The 16099-nt window shown below is 38.1% G+C and overlaps 3 protein-coding genes across 3 annotated transcripts; 1 reads left to right on the top strand and 2 right to left on the bottom strand.

The window, feature by feature from the left end:
• Positions 1-703: 703 nt before the first annotated feature.
• Positions 704-2580, bottom strand: LOC140926475 (kelch-like protein 28). Its single transcript, XM_073376209.1, has one exon. The coding sequence runs from the start codon at positions 2530-2532 to the stop codon at positions 793-795; it is 1740 nt and encodes a 579-aa protein (XP_073232310.1). The 5' UTR covers positions 2533-2580; the 3' UTR covers positions 704-792.
• A 1201-nt stretch (positions 2581-3781) lies between these two features.
• On the bottom strand, positions 3782-8312 carry LOC140929175 (large ribosomal subunit protein eL14-like). Its single transcript, XM_073379042.1, has 4 exons — positions 8244-8312; positions 8046-8147; positions 7521-7769; positions 3782-3877 (listed from the first exon to the last, which is right to left on the bottom strand). Exons 1-4 carry the CDS (start codon positions 8310-8312, stop codon positions 3821-3823), a joined length of 477 nt encoding a protein of 158 aa, XP_073235143.1. The 3' UTR covers positions 3782-3820.
• Positions 8313-12683: 4371 nt separating this feature from the next.
• Positions 12684-14057, top strand: LOC140926476 (uncharacterized). Its single transcript, XM_073376210.1, has one exon. It carries the CDS (start codon positions 12949-12951, stop codon positions 13540-13542), a length of 594 nt encoding a protein of 197 aa, XP_073232311.1. The 5' UTR covers positions 12684-12948; the 3' UTR covers positions 13543-14057.
• Positions 14058-16099: the final 2042 nt, after the last annotated feature.

The raw sequence follows: 16099 nt of genomic DNA on the forward strand, positions 1-16099 counted from the left end.
TTTGCCTCGGTGTAGAAACCTGTCTTTGCTTTCTAGATATTATTTTCCTTGGCTTTATAGTGTTGACTTCTTAGTGGCTTCTTTTTATTCATTGTTTTTATAATACGTCACTCGTGAGTTTCACAGGTTTTTACACCGAGGATGACCCGTTTAATCCCCGCTTCACTCCCAGAGTAAAACGGAGTATTCTATGGTGGTTTCAACTGTTTAGTCTGTGGTTTCACTTCTTTGGTTTGAACATTCAAATGAAAGCTACTTTTTAATACGGTAATATAGTACTATTTGCGTTTCTGCATTTTACAAATTGAAATGAATTTGGAATTTTTGTCAAATTTTTACTTGCACAGTTTTGGAATAAAAGGGTTACTTATCCTTTTAAAAAGACTAAGGCTAATTCCACAATAAAAATGTGTTTCATTTGACACAAGTTCCAGTTGTCTTGTTCTCCAAATTCAAAATGGCTCAGTGCAGTGAATAGCCTAAAACTGTTGAAACCTAGTGAAAACTTGTAATGAAACAGGCATTCGCACTGGAAAAGTTTCCAACAGAAAAAGGACTAACTCAGCATCAAAGTTCCACTTATTCCCAGGAATTTTCATGTTCCATTAAATAGAATGTGAAAATGAGATTTTACATCCCAACCAGAACCTTCCAAACTCTAGTTTGTAAGTTGTAAAGATCAAATAGGATTATTATACCTGCCAATTTTTCAACAAGATGAAACTAACTTGTTTCAGCAATGAAAATATATCTAGCATTGTTTCTTACATAACGTTTAAATTATCACTGGTGTTACATTAGGTATTTCTGAGGTATCTTTACAACAGCTACTTGTGGTGAGATAACAATTTCAGGGATGACTGACACAGTCTCCCACCTGTCCTCTGTCACATTGTACCGCTCAACACTGTCCAGTGTGTTCAGAACTGAGCGGCCATTAGACCCACCAAATATATAGACATGATCTTCGGTGCCTGCAACACAACACCCTGCCCGGGGCACAGCAAGGCCAGATACCAGGGTCCATTCATTTGTCCTTGGGTTATACATCTCACATGTGGTGTGCAACCTGTAAGTTACCCCAAACGAACCACCAGCCACTATGATTTTCCCACTGAATGCTTGAGCTGCTGGCTGTTGTCGTGGCATTGTCAAATCTGGCAAAATATGCCATGTGTTTGATGATAAATCGTAGCGTTCACAGCTTCTAAAGTTTTGTCTGTCGCCGCTAATAACGTAGATAGAGTCACCCAATACAGTTGCGGAGTGGTTATCACGTGGAAAGTTCATGTCTTTAACACAATGCCACTGGTTATGCAGTGGGTCATAGCACTGTGTCTTGACCAATATTTTATCAAAACCATCCCTTCCACCAATTATAAACAACTTGTTTTGCACTGAAACAACAGCACTGAATGAAACTGGATGTGGTAGGTCAGCAACAACACAATTCCATCTGTTTTCAACAAGACTGAACTGACAGACATGAGAATGAGCAGAAACATTTCCACTAACTCCACCAACCAAATATAGGGCACCTTGGCAGACTGCTGCACCGTGACCATGACGTGGAAGGTGAAGATCCGGTAGCGTTACCCAAGTGTCACGCAAGGGCAAGAATGCCACAAAACTGTTTTGTAGTCGTTGTTTTAAGTACGATTTGTCTCCTCCTGAAAGTATTATTGCCGTTTCAAGAGGTCCAGTTCGAGCAACATGAAAGTGTCGATTAAGGTTGAACTCACTTGCCGACACACTGACATCGTTTATATTAAGTAACCTGTTCAAAGTGATTGAATTATTTCGAAGAAATTTGTCGCTCATAATCATTTCATGAAGCTGCTTTTCAGCTATTAAAGGTAATCTCACTTTCTTAAGGACTTCAAGGAGTAATTCTTTCCGCATATGAGGATCGTGTTTTACCCAGGAAACAGCCGAGAGAAACACTTCAGCTTCGTTATTAACATTGAGCTCGTCACGTGTGAGTAATTCTATGAATGACTCGTAATTCAAATCACCAAATGCTGCAGATTTTGCTACTTGAGTAAAGTTTTGATTAATAAAGCAATCGCACGATTTCTTTAACAACGCACAGCCGTACTTTAAGGAGAACGCGCGCAGAGAGAGACAGTTGGATAAACTGATTGATTTTTGCAAAACTAACGAAGCATTCTCTTTCAATGCTGGAATGTGAAGGTAGTCAGCAGCCATAACCAAATTTTCGGCATTTTTCAAACAGATTTCCACTTCACCCAGGTAAAGGAATTGTAGCACTTGTTCCATCTGAAAATACCCCAGATCATCTACTATCACGATACCACTACGTTTTTCCACAAAGTCGTCAGAAAAAAGAGCTTGAAAATAAGAGCTGCTCGCAGAAAGAACGCAACGGTGAGCTGGAAAGTTGCATCCGTTGACCCTCAAAACAACATCACAAAGGCTGTTTTTTTCCCTTAACGTGTTGAGAGCTTGAAGAATACCTTCCTTGAAATTACGGTCAATTGTTCGGCATCCTTGTTCCCTTTTACCTGCCATGTGAAATTTGGCAGAAATCAACTGAGAACAATAAACTTCGTTCCTCAAGTCGAAGTGCCCCGGGAGAATGCAAACTATTTTGGGCATGAGTTATTTCCACCTTCAGGGATAATTTGCATTTGCAGTCTTTTTGGTTTTTACTAAATTTGGCATACATATTGATCATCAGGGCCACATCATTTAACAGAAAATCATTGTTTCAATAACATCTATGCATCTAGTCCCTTTGCTTTCTGTTAAGCTGCAAAAATAATCAGGATCCATGGAAGTTTTAGGGATAGAGAAAAACAAGGGGCTTCAATAACAGCCACAGGATTTTTTGGATTGGACTGGACTACCATAAGCTTTTACAGCCACCTCACACTGCTTCCCGTTACTGGGGACATGTCATAAAATGACCCCAGTGACACGGAATGATGAAAGGCAGCTGTATTCGCAGGTTACCACTATTTTTGCTTTAGGATTTTTCCTGCAGGATTGTTTAAGTTCAAGAATTGGTTGGCAAGGAAAAAATAAAGCTGAACATATTTCCGACTTTGGGTTATACACTGGAGTTAAAAGTGACCATGTTCATGAGGAAGGTACATGTAATGGAGCTCTTACAGTGCAACTACTGTAACCTGGGCCAGTTAGGCAAGGTTGACCAATCGAAGTTGGTTGTGGGCCAATCAGCAGCTGGTAAAAATACAATAAGTTACTTGAAGCAAAAAATTAAATAATGATAGCAAACGTTTTTTAAGAAAGCAAAACCTTCAACCAGACAATGTTCTCCTATTTGAAACTTTACTTTTAACACCCAGGAGCCACATTTGGTTGACAAAAGCTGCTATTTTGTCATATACCAGCAATTTCTTCGCTACAATTGCCACGCATTGCAATAACCTGCGACCTCAAGTAAAAAATATAACAGCTACTATTGCTTACATTTTTCAGCTTTCTTCAGCAGGTTCAAAAGGTCATGTCTCGGTTATGATTTTTATCCATGTTGTTAATTTCATTTTGTGGTAATCATGATTGAGAACTAACTTTCTTCGAATGTATTGTTATTTTCCTGTCATCCAATTGGTCAACTTTGTCTAGGTGGCCCGGGTTATAGTAGTCACACTGTAAAAGGTCGATGTGACTAGGTCCCTTGTATCATTAAACACAAAACTTGCTGGCAAGGATAAGAAATAATGAATTTTACACCCCAAATGTTCATTTTGCGACCAAATCCCCTCCCATAAAATTTAAAAAGATGTAAGAAATCTTTCCAGGAAACAATTTTATTGTATCTTAAAAAACAAGATTACAGCTTGGCCTCTTTTCGCAACTTCTTCAGTTCAGTTTTGAGCACTCTGTTTTTCTGTGAAAAAAAAAGAAAAGAAAAAGAACTTATAAACAAAAAAAATTTGTAAAATTCAACACAAAAGATGAAAGTTAAAATTTTCTGTATTAAGATATATTTTTCTGCCTTAGATTTATAAGCAGATTTTGGAAAAAAGAAATGAAAATTCTAAATGTTTGCGATATACTCACAAGTCAAGAAAAAATTAACGACAACATTTACACATAGGGTTTATAGCTAATCACATCATTTAGGTGCTATAACTTCAAATCTACAGGATATTCACAAACCGCGGATATAAAAATAGGCATTCAAATAGGCAAACAAACAAACAAAGGCATTGTACTTCATATGAGCGGAATCAAGTAAATTCAAATTAAAGTGGAATCAAATTGATTCAAACACTCATCTTTATGCCTGGTGAACTAATTTCAAAAGGCAAAAAAAATACATTTCAGTAAACTAAATTGTAAAAAATTATGCACTTCGTTTGGCTCATGCAAGGTTCACAGCCATTATTCCTAGCTAAGCCGACAAAAATTGAATTACCCATTTTGAATTGATCCAGACACCGTACTTCACAGGAACTTAATTCAGCTCATGTGAAGTTCATGTACATGTACATGTAAACAGGCCTAAGGAATGATTAGTAAGTTGTCACAGTATTGTTTTACATCAAGTTCAACCATGTTTTATATAACGTAATTTTGTATAGGTAACAAAAACAAAGATGCATCTTTTATAGCTCATAAAAGCTCCAATGTGACCCATGCTTTATTCAGTGCCTTCTTTCACAATACTGAGTGATTTCTTGTTCGCAGAAGGGTGTAAAGAAAGTCATTTTTAAGCTTGCCATTCGGGCAAGCTGTTCCCAGCATTTACTAGCCCGCACGCCATTTCAACTAGCCCCAAAAACTTTTTGATGAACTGACTTCACAGTTCTTCTGTAATATTATTTGAATACCTCAAAAAAACTACATTATGTACTCTTGCCCATCAGGCAAGCTAAGAACAGAATTCACTAGCCTGATAGCAAAATTTACTAACCCCATGCTATCAGACACAACTTTCTTTGCATGCTGGTGCTGATTGGCTGAGAGTTTTGGTCAATGAGAGTGCACAGCATGGAAATGGTATGATGGTTGTACAATAATATTAATACTCTTTTTAGTGCATACAATGTTCAGAAAACTTAAACAGAAACTTTAACAACAAAAGCTGTCAATGTTATTGTACAAAACAAATAGACAACAACAATTTATTTTCCTTAGTCTATACTCTTATTGACCATGGCAATGATGTCAACATGTTCAAAACTTTGCAGTAAAACCACTCACCTAAGGCTCATGGTTCCACTTGAGTTTTGAACATTTTGACACCATTTCTATTATTAATAAGAGTGCAGACCATGGGAAATTGTTGCTTATTTGTTAATTAACCCTTCAACTCCTAAACCACACCATGGTGATTATCTGCCACCCTAACAAACTGTACAAAATGCTACCAAGTTGCCATTCAAAAGAAACCTCATAGAAAATACTGTTTATTTGTCAGGTAACCGGTCGTTTCGCCAACAAGTCGTTTCACCAACAGTCGTTTCCCAAACATCTCTGGTCAGTTCGCAAACGTGTAGAAGCCAGTTCGCCAACGTTTAGAAGTCAATTCGCAAACATTATAAACATTGATATGTCAACCTGATCTGAAATTTAACATTACAAACATTTACATGTCAACCTGGGTTTAACTATACGATTCAGAATACTACATTACTTACACGTTGTATGCGTAAATTATTGGATGTGAAATCTCACAGCTTATTTCCCGCTTAAGTATACTTCTTAATCAAATGGACAGTGGATGACTCACCACACTGACTACAAGTCGATTGGGTACAAACAGAGACGTCTCTCAATAGCATTTTAATTCTCCAGAAGAAAGTGCTTCGCATGATGTATTTTACGGATATACGTGAACACGCAATTCCTCTATTTATCGACGCTGACATATTACCAGTGTCATTTATGTATTATAAAACTGTGGCTAATCTAATGCACGATATTAACAACAACAATTCGCCAACAAATCTGCTCAATTTATTTGAAAAAACCTCAACAATTCATTCATACTATACAAGATCATCTAGTTCAGGTAACTTTCACGTCAAAAGCTCAAAGCTGGAAATACACAAAAACTCCTTGTCTCGCTTTGGTGTAAAACTTTGGAATGAGATGCCTTGTCATATTAGAGATCTTCCTAAAAAGAAATTTAGGAAAGTACTTCAGAGATTGCTTTCAGATATCTTAAAAAGAGAAGATGACTATATTGAGACGCCCTTAATAGTTGAACAAGTTTGATTAATAGTTTAGTGATTTCTGTATTAAAGTATTTGTTTGTTTGCTTGTTCAGATTTAATGTAATTAAAATAAAACTGTGATAGAATATTATTTATTGTAACTTAAAATTGTAGTTTTTCCTTCCTTTTCCTTTTCCTTTCTTTTCCTTTCAATTTATTTTTCTTTTAACTGGTCTGCCTAGATTAGCAATTGCTATTTTGCGGGTCAGTCTATTGTAACCAATAGTCTTATGAAATAAAGTTGAAGTTGAAGTTGAAGTTGAAGTTGAACAGACCGCCATTTTGAAGTGGCTTTATTTAAACCCAGTCCTTTAGGATACTTGTTTGTCCTCTTCGCTTACACGCGTGTGGTTAAGTACGCGTTTTGTTTCATACAGCTTACCTCGTAGGTTTCATATTAGTAGATTGATTTGCGGATTACAGCTATTGTACATGCAACACGCAAACGCTGTGATAGAGCGAAATCAACTACAAGACTAAGCTTGAGAGTTAGTTTGTATGCTCAAATGTTGACATCCGAAATCTGAACTGAACTGACTTCTACACATATAAGTGACGATAACGTTTGCAAGTTGACTTCTAAACGTTTGCGAACTGACTTCTACACGTTTACGAACTGACCAAAGACGTTTGCGAAACGACTGTTGGCGAAACGACCGACATTCATTTCTCAAGGACACTGAATACGACTGCATGTAAAACCTCTTCACTCCAAGGCCAAGTCAAGGTGAGATTATTTGTCAATCTAATTTTTACATTTGCGGACAAAATTCTACTGCATCACCATTCAAATGAATTGTCTCAGCCAAAACTTTTGCAAACTTTTTAAAGTATAAATTTACATTATTTCTTCAGCAAATTGTACAAAAAAGAAATTTGAATTTATATTTTTTTTTTTGGCCACATGACAAGTAAAAGGGGTTAATGTCTGGTCAGTTGCTACCACATACAATGTAACCCTGTTTGCATACAAATAATATAATAATGCCATATGAATTTGCCCATATTAGCAGGGTGGTTGTATTACCAACATTAAGTTTTGTTTCAAGCAATAAAGACAGATTTGTTGTAACTGCACTTCAAAACACAGGGCTCAAAATGTCGACTGGCCGTTTTTTTGAGCACTAAAAACTTTAGTAATAAACATTACACTCCACAGACACTGTACTTACAAAATTGGATACCAAGTAAGAAAGACGGTTGTGCAGTGAAATATTCAGTACACTTCATTAGTTTCGATTAAGCACACCCATCCAAAAAGTATACAATAGAAATATAAAATACTCCACTAACAATAGTAGCACAAACCTTTTGCTTGGCCAGCTTAAGTTTGAAGCGATCAAAATCAGTCAGAGTAGTTCGCTTCTTCCTTGTAGCCAGCTTCTTGGCCCATGCGGTCTTTTCCCACTTTTCTAAGATCTCCCCGTTCTCAAAGGCTTTCTTAACTGGGCCACTTTTGGCTGATGGTCCCACCTTGATTTTGAAGTCAGTGAGGGACAGATGCTTGAAATTTAGGGCCTTGCGACAGACATTGGTGCACGGTCCATCAATCAGGGCCTTTAACAAAAAGAAATTTCCATTTCAGTTATAAAGAACTTCACTAAAATGCGAAATACCCAGAGATCTACATGTACAAAGTGATGGATGCGGTTTACACATCTCTGGATTAATCGATATATTTGTGATTTAAAGTGAAGGTCAGTGAAAAGATACTTGGTATCCTTCTCAAAACCTTTTTTCAGTAAGTCCAAATTTTGATTTCAAGTTCATTCAAAAGTAGTCTCAATACACTAGGCCAATAAACAACTTGAAACCTCGCAAGGTTAAACTCACTCGATTCTGGTCCACCACATCAACGATCACACAAAGCTTGCCTTCATCAGGTCCAGAGTTAATCAGAGCCACACGGCCAATTTCAACCAAACGTTTATACACCTGAAGAATTTATCAAGAAAAGTTGAGCACAGTTAGACATTACTCAACAGAGAAATTTAATCGAATATTTTGCTGTGTTTTCACACGTGCACTCACCATCTTGGAATCGGCGAAAAAGGACGTGAAAGTAACAGGTCCCGTATGTAGCGAGAATCGCAAAGACATGTGGGTAATTTTTGGTTTATCGCCGCTGGTAATTTTACGACCGCGGATTTTCGAGGATTTTCCGGGATGGACGGACGATTTGACGGGTTTGACAGTTTAGAGGTACGTATCATAGTTTCCGTCTACAAAAAATATGTACCTGTTTATCCACAAATCTTTTACAAAGTAAAGTCCTCCTATCCCAATTTTGTTATCAAGAAACATGAATTTAATAAGCTATTTTAAAAGCCATGTAATCGAATTTAACCGTGCCGGTTTTTTGACTGAAGATACACCCTAGATAGGGATCATGATCCTATTACTCGGCATACTCTTGTTAGTGAGAGAACTGTGTGAGAGAGAAGCGAAATCTAGTTAACTGATTTTGTTCACTAAGGGTAATTCTAACATAAATCTAGTTAGCCTTTTTGGTGAAGGTCCAAGGCTCCGCGAGTGATTTCTAGTTTCAGTCATCGATTTTGTACATAACTTGAATGTGTACGCATGTGTTACGTTACTTATTGGTCTTCTATCAGCCATCACGATTGACTGACGAGGGTTTGCAATCTTTTGCCATAAATTAAGCGGCCAAGCTGTGATTCTTCATAGTGGGTACACGGAGGCCACTGCATTCACGAGAGCTCTTTTAAATGGTGCCTGTATTAATAAAAAACTACACCTTAAGGTAAATCTTAATTAATTACTCGCATGTTCTTCATTTTGGTCTCGTGACTTTTTCGTTGGGTTTAGCTGTGATATTCCACAGAGAAATTGGGGTTAGGGTTACAGATTTAAGGTTAGTATTAACTATTATTTTAAAAAATTCCAGGTTCAAAAGACATAACGGTAGTCCTCCTACAAGGCTCTCCGGGGGGCGGGGAGGGTACTCCTGGGAATTCTTGGTGGGGTGTGCCGCCAAGTTCTTCAAATCCTGACCCGATTTCAGACGAAAAAGTGTAATTTTCCACACCCGTTTTCAGACTGACCCATAAAATCCATGCCTGTTTTCAGACCTGGCCTTTAAGCAGAAATTATGTTATCATTACTTAGATTATAGCGCAAACAAAAAAATTATTCAAATCCATTTCGAATTTGCATATTTCTCTTTCTTTCTTACTCATTTGATTGAAACGGTAAAAGTACGTTCATACACTCCGTAGTTCCCTCGAAAACAATACCCGATTCCAGACCAAAATCAGGGCAAAGTGTAAACCCGTTTTCAAACCATTACGGCGCAAAAACCCTACCCGATGGGGCGGCACATACCCAGTATGGCTTTTATACCCCCCCCCCCCCCACCCCCGAGAAGGCCCTTCGCGTGATCTCCAAAAAAATACATGCTGCTGGCTAAAAAGGGACACCGTGTAAAAGTCACGTTTCCAGAGGTTAACATTGCTTGCTTGTATGGTTATTCAAAAATATGTAGCCATAACTTTAATTCCACAAGATATTTCGTGATGTATGAAAAACCGCCGTTTTCGTCTCTAAATATGCTGTACGTTGGTGAGTATCGCCTGCCGCATGTGTACAATATATATAGTTGTTGTTGCTGCTGCTTTTTTTCTCAGAGCTTTGACTAAGAGGAAGTTTACTTTGATCAGATATAAGTACAAACTCTGTAGTTTACAAATAGATCAATCATCATAATTGCCTTTCCACGACCTTAATATTCAAACGCTGTACTGGAATTCGGAACATTAAAAACCTGTGCCGGCCTAGTATTTGTAAAAAAAGCCGCCCTGAAATATTCGACCAACGACGTAAAGAAAGCTCTTAGTCAGTCATAAACAAAGAAACACAAACAAGCACTCCACACGAATATCAGCTTCCCTTTACGGATTAGCCCGGCGCTGTTTTCTGTGGTATACTGTATACTGGACGTTACGCGTGTTAATTGTGTTTTTCAGACACTGGGTAATCACTTTTTAGTTTTGGAGTCTGTGGATTATTAACTAATTTACATTTTTCTTCCTCTAAATATACGCTTACACGTAACTGTCTTAACACAAACAATAACATTACAGGTACAAGATCTCACAATTTCTACGTCTATATAGGCGTTTAATTTTTTAAGCCTCCTGAAATTTTGATGCTTAGTCATTCGAGGGCGGGTCAGTGCTTTATTTATCTGGGCGGCGAGTGACGAAAAAAGTCTAGAGAATGCAACCGATGACTTTCTTAAGAGGCGGGAAATGACCACTTTTTAAACTCTTTGAAATACCGAACGAAAACAAGAGTTCTTCATGCAAAGGAATAAAATTGTGTTGTTCCTTAAAGCTTTTGATAGGATGTACATCACATATTACATTTATTATTCAGTGAAATGTGGTCACCTGAATTATCGATCCTCTGGTGAGTTTTCACGTCAATTTATCTCCCTTGTGAGTTTGACTAAAAACATTTATTTGAGTTTAAAGAAGACATTTTTACTATTATGGACTCCTCATTTATCGCCGGCTTTCTGTACCAGAGTATGATGTTCGTCTTCAGTTAAGACCACCCACACACAGACCAGCAATTCAACTACAAACTGAGCGGAGGGGTACGTTAGATAGACTTAGGGGAAAGAGTAGACAGGAAGTGGACGAAACAATGCGCTGTGACAACACAAGCCGCCAGCAATTTTTTTTCGATTTTCTACCAGGCCGCAGTTATCAAAGGGTGGAGAACGCTATCCACTGGATAAGGCACTTGGCTGCCCTAGCTAATATTTATCCTCTGGACAGTGATTGATCTATGCGGTCGTTAGGGCCATCCAACGTTTGATCAACCGGGGCCAGAAGGACGTGACGCAAGAACTGGCGTTTGTGCTATTACTTAAATGATCTTACTTTTATTTTTTATCCGGAGTTTGGCAGGAAATGTTATTATCCCATGGTCGTTTCCCTACTTTGGCCGTGTACTGAGATTTTAGCTTAGGCCCCATTTCAAAAATTGAAAACTTTGGAAAAAATGCTTACCCAGTACGTGAAGTCAACAATTTTTTAAAAAAACCGGGCAGGAATTAACCCTTTAAATCTTTAAAACTTCCAACTGAACTTGGGCTGTTATAATTCATTTTAAAGATCTCTAGTATTTCAAAAACAATGTATTTTGAAACTGTCATAAGCCCTGTAAATTCACAAGGGGTCGATATTAACTATTTTGAAATTCCCACTGAAATAAATGTTACATTTCCTTTAAAAAAATAGATCCAAATTCGTCGCAGGTGACAGTAACAAATTTATAGCTGGTCCGAGCCAAATTGTATTTGTCTTAAATCCACCACTGACAGGTCGAGGTAAACGACGCTTGGTTTTCCTTATAGTTTTTTAAAATATTTTGCATTTATGTTTTTATTGGAAAATTTTGTAAAACAAGATGAGCTCACTCTCTATAACTGAAGGGAAAAACACAGAGGAACCGCTGGCGATCCCAGGGTGCAAAAAAAGAGAAAATTATTTACCAATTAACTTTCGGTTATAGCAAACTGTCAGATGCCGAGGCCATTTAGAATTTTAATGAAACTAAAGAGTATATTTTAGCCGGAAAAGATAGAGTTTCGTTTTTAATTGCTGCCTAAGTTGTCTTTATGATGAATAGCATATCTGCTAAGAAGATAAAAGCGAATTTCCGTCGAGACACGCGCCGAATCAGCCGAATGCATTTGCACTTGACAAATAAACCAATTGTCTTTAGCAAATCACTCGGTTCCGGCCTCTCTTCAGAGGTTCATTTGCATTAAAACTACTTCATGAAAGGCCGAAATATGAGCAGATGTTGAAAGTTGACGTGCACATATTCAAATTCGTAACTACGCTGACGCTTTCAGTGTTGCTGGAAGGCTTGTCTGAGAATAATGGCTTTCCAAAGGCGGTCGCAACAACACTTAATCGGCCAAAGGAACTGATATACATCAAGGGGGTAGGTTCAATGTTTTGAACTTAATAGTTTATTGCTTTGCTCACAGTTGCTTGAAAGGAAAATCTTTTCTAAACTGAACTGACAAACTTCCGTCCAGTCAACTAGTCGATTGACAAATTAAAATTTATGGAACAGCAATTAAGACGCTAAAATTTAAATACTCAGTATTTTTGAAACCTACAGCACACCCGCCATTCTGACTCCAGTACTATGTATAATCTATAATCTACTATACTTTAATTTTCTTCACGGAGGGTATCTCTGCCTCGAGAGCTCTCTTCGAAGTTTATTTCCAATCAACAAATAATTAATACACACGGTATATTTCCTGTCTTTTACGAAGCGCTGCAAAATCTTTAATAAATCAACTACTTGTTATCGCCATGAAAAATAGTTGTTATTTTTATGCGAAAGCGTTAATGAATTAACTCAAAAGCATTAAAGTTGCTTGCATGCAAAACCAATATCATTTTTGAAAAATTGATTAAAGTGGAGAGGATTCACGGACAATTTATTTTACCACGCAATGTCTAAGGGTTTCTCGTCAACTTGCCAAGAGCGAAAATGTCTTAAAAGGCAGATTTCAATCTTATACTTTTCCTGAAAGTAATCGAAATTGAAATATTTTAGCTCAAGCAGTATATAATCCAGTTCGTTTTACTTTTTAACAGGAAAGTTTAAGTTAATGTGGATCAGCGTCAGGTCGCTAGCACTTACCGCGTGAAAAAATCGCTGTCTGACAACAGGTGCCATTATGAAAAGCTTTTTCCGGGCGATAGCTGATACCAGTTGTCAAAAACATAGAACTGCAAGAAAGCAAGGAAACACAAAGGACTCCACCAGTGATTTGAATACAACAATGGGAGCATGTCTGGACTTGCAAAGCCAGGCCCCGATTAAGATTCTCCTTGTGCCATGTGAATCCCAGCCGCCTTCGTCCACAAGGTACTGGATTATAGACACGCGGCGAGGCAAAATTCCTTTTCTTGGATCAAGTAGGTGCAAGATTGTTCAACATATGGGTAACAGAGTTACCGAGCCTTTTCAAGGACAGATACTTACAAGAGAAGGGCGAACTATTATCAAAGGAATTTTAGCCGATGGAGCTAATGAGGGAGAGTATTTTGAGCTTGTATTGTTTGCGGCATCGTCGCGAGAACTAAATGGAAAGCTAAAAACATCTGGTAGCAATGCAGCGTTTTGTGGTATTCTTCAGCGAAGTTCGAGCGAGAAATCGGGTTTATTCGAAGAAACTCATGACGCATTTCTGCATACTATGGCAGAAAACTACGAGATTCCTCAAATGAAAACTGGAGTAAAAGCGGGACAGAAAAAAATTTGCTCGTAAATTTTTAGTTTATGTAGGAATTGAGTAACTGATATTATAAGTATCTTGCAGTTTACATACTTTAAGGGCGTTTCTGTCTTTATCCAATATCTGGTTGACAATATTGTACCTTGATGTTCAGCTTACGTCAGATCGGCAAACTTTTACTTTCTTGTTGACGTTCAGTGGAAAATGTTTCAGTTCGACATAAGATGGAAGAGAAGCTACAGAAAACTCTGACGAAAACGTGACGTTTTCGACTTTGTCGCATTCAGTCAGATAGAAAATGAGAAATGTATTGTCTATATAGGTTAAGGTGTTTGCAAAATAGAGCACATAGTTTATTAGAAGTGTAGTTAACCATATCAACAAAGAGCGCTTTCAGTATTCAAGTTAAAATATATGATATATTCACAGAGTATGAAAGCGGAAGTCTGACGACTAAAAACTATATTTTGACTCTTGTTTTAATTATTGGTCTTTATTATTTCGTGTTCTTGAGACATGAACTACTGTTTCTGTGGAGTCTGTATGGTTGTTTCGCTTCAAGTCGTTTCGCCAAATTAAAATTGAAAATAGCCTGCAAAAACAGCCGTTTGGAACGTTTCGCCAGGAGGGGCGAAGGGGCAGCTCGAGACGGCAGTTTTCGCAGGCTACTTTGAAAAATGAGTGTGATAATAAATTCTCGTATGAGAGTTAATTGGGGGAATGGAGTACTAAAGTGATGACGTCATAAAAATGAAATTTCTGAAATTATGGGATTTGTCAGGATATTCTGAGAGAACAATGCCCAAGAGGCCTACTTACCAAAAATGAGCATTTTGGGGCAAATTGTCTCTGAGATGTTAGCCGGTTACACTCAGAAAACTCCGTACAAACCCTTCTAATTTTATTTTGGGTCGACCCAAAAAAAATTTAGAAGGGTTTGTATGGAGTTTTCTAAGCATAACTGGGCTACGATCTCAGAGACAATTTGCCCCGAGATGCTCATTTTTGGCAAACAGGCCTCTTGGACATTGTTCTTTCAGAATATTCTGACAAATCCCATAATTTCAGAAACTTCATTTTTATGACGTCACACTTTAGTACTCTATTCGCGGGTTGGAAGTTATTTCACCTCTTCTCTAGATCTGTATAAGGCATCACAATATGTGGGAGTAAATTGAGTTAGAATATTATCGTATATTTATCAAATTCATATTGAACTGATGTAGTGAATAACATCCAGGAGAGCTTAATGCTCGCAGGCTACAGTGCACTGACTGGCATGGAGAGCGCTTCAAAATTGGTGAAACTTCCTCATGGTCAGTGTGGCTGCATGCGCCCGGAACTGGGTGAAGTCTGAAAGTTTCACGTTCCAAGTTTCACTTTCTGAACTGATTTAGAGCTGAAAAACATGTGAAAACGAGGTGTCAGCACAGAATTTAAGCATGAAACGGAAAATCTCTAAAACGTGCATTACCCTAACCAACACTAAAAACCCTTGGTTGGCTTTCAGTAGGAGTCAAGAGGTAATCTGCTTGAAAAAAGAAAAAAAGGTTTACTACGGATGCCGTGCACTCATGATTTTTTTTTTGTACGTCGACTCAATATACGAGACGAATTGCCAAGTCCCAGGACGTATCTTTCTTTTTGATTTGAAACTAACTTTCCAAAGGCCAAAATTATCTCGCTGTTGAGTCATCTTTACCGCTTAGTGTTTTCAAGCTCTCGGTTAATACAGTGGAACCGAATTTCTTTAGCCCTGAGACGGCGAGTAGAACGTCTTTTTCTCATGAAAAATGTTGACGGTTACCTTGGTGGTTGACCACTCTCACCTTGGTACTCAGACTACAAGACTTGGTTGAAGTGAACAAAGACACCGCAACACGTAAATCACGTCAGTTTGAGACTTTAATTTTTTGAGCTCAATAAACATGTTTATTTCCTATATTACACGAAAAAAGTACGTTGTTATTGTTATTGACTTTGAAAATTGCCCACCTGACGTAAACTAGGCGCGGCTACTCTGAAAAACCAGTTTTCTATATTCTTTTAGCCTTCCACGCTAAAGCGCTGCCAAAATATACTACGAACAATGAGTGATTAGTACTTTTCATAGCTCTAGCATTCACGGCGGTCAGACCCCACAGTTGTTTACCGGGTGTGCACGCAAGATTGCGTTAAGGTCGATACACACGAGGGATTTTGCTCCCGGAGCATGCTCCAGGGGCACGCTCCGGAAGCAAAGCTCCTCCGTGTGTACCAACGATTTCGTGGTATACTTCATCCTCGGGAGCAGAATTTCCATCCCGCAAAATGCTCCACGATATTTGACCGGTTAAATATTTGGGAGCAAGCTCCCGGGGCAAATTGAGCGAACTTGAAAACTCCCTCCTGTGTACTGACACGTGCAAAATGAGTTTTCTCCTAAGGCGCTCGGCTTTGAATGAATGCAGATAAAATATACTATCAGTTTGCTAGATGGAAGCTCATATTAGTCAGGAGCAAAGTTTAATAAAGAAATAATTAGATACCCAAATTTAATGGTATTAAAAACGGGCAGCAATGCTGCTCAAGATAAAGCTGGAGTCAGAAA

Source organism: Porites lutea, chromosome 2, assembly GCF_958299795.1.
Source record: "Porites lutea chromosome 2, jaPorLute2.1, whole genome shotgun sequence".
Taxonomy (NCBI): domain Eukaryota; kingdom Metazoa; phylum Cnidaria; class Anthozoa; order Scleractinia; family Poritidae; genus Porites; species Porites lutea.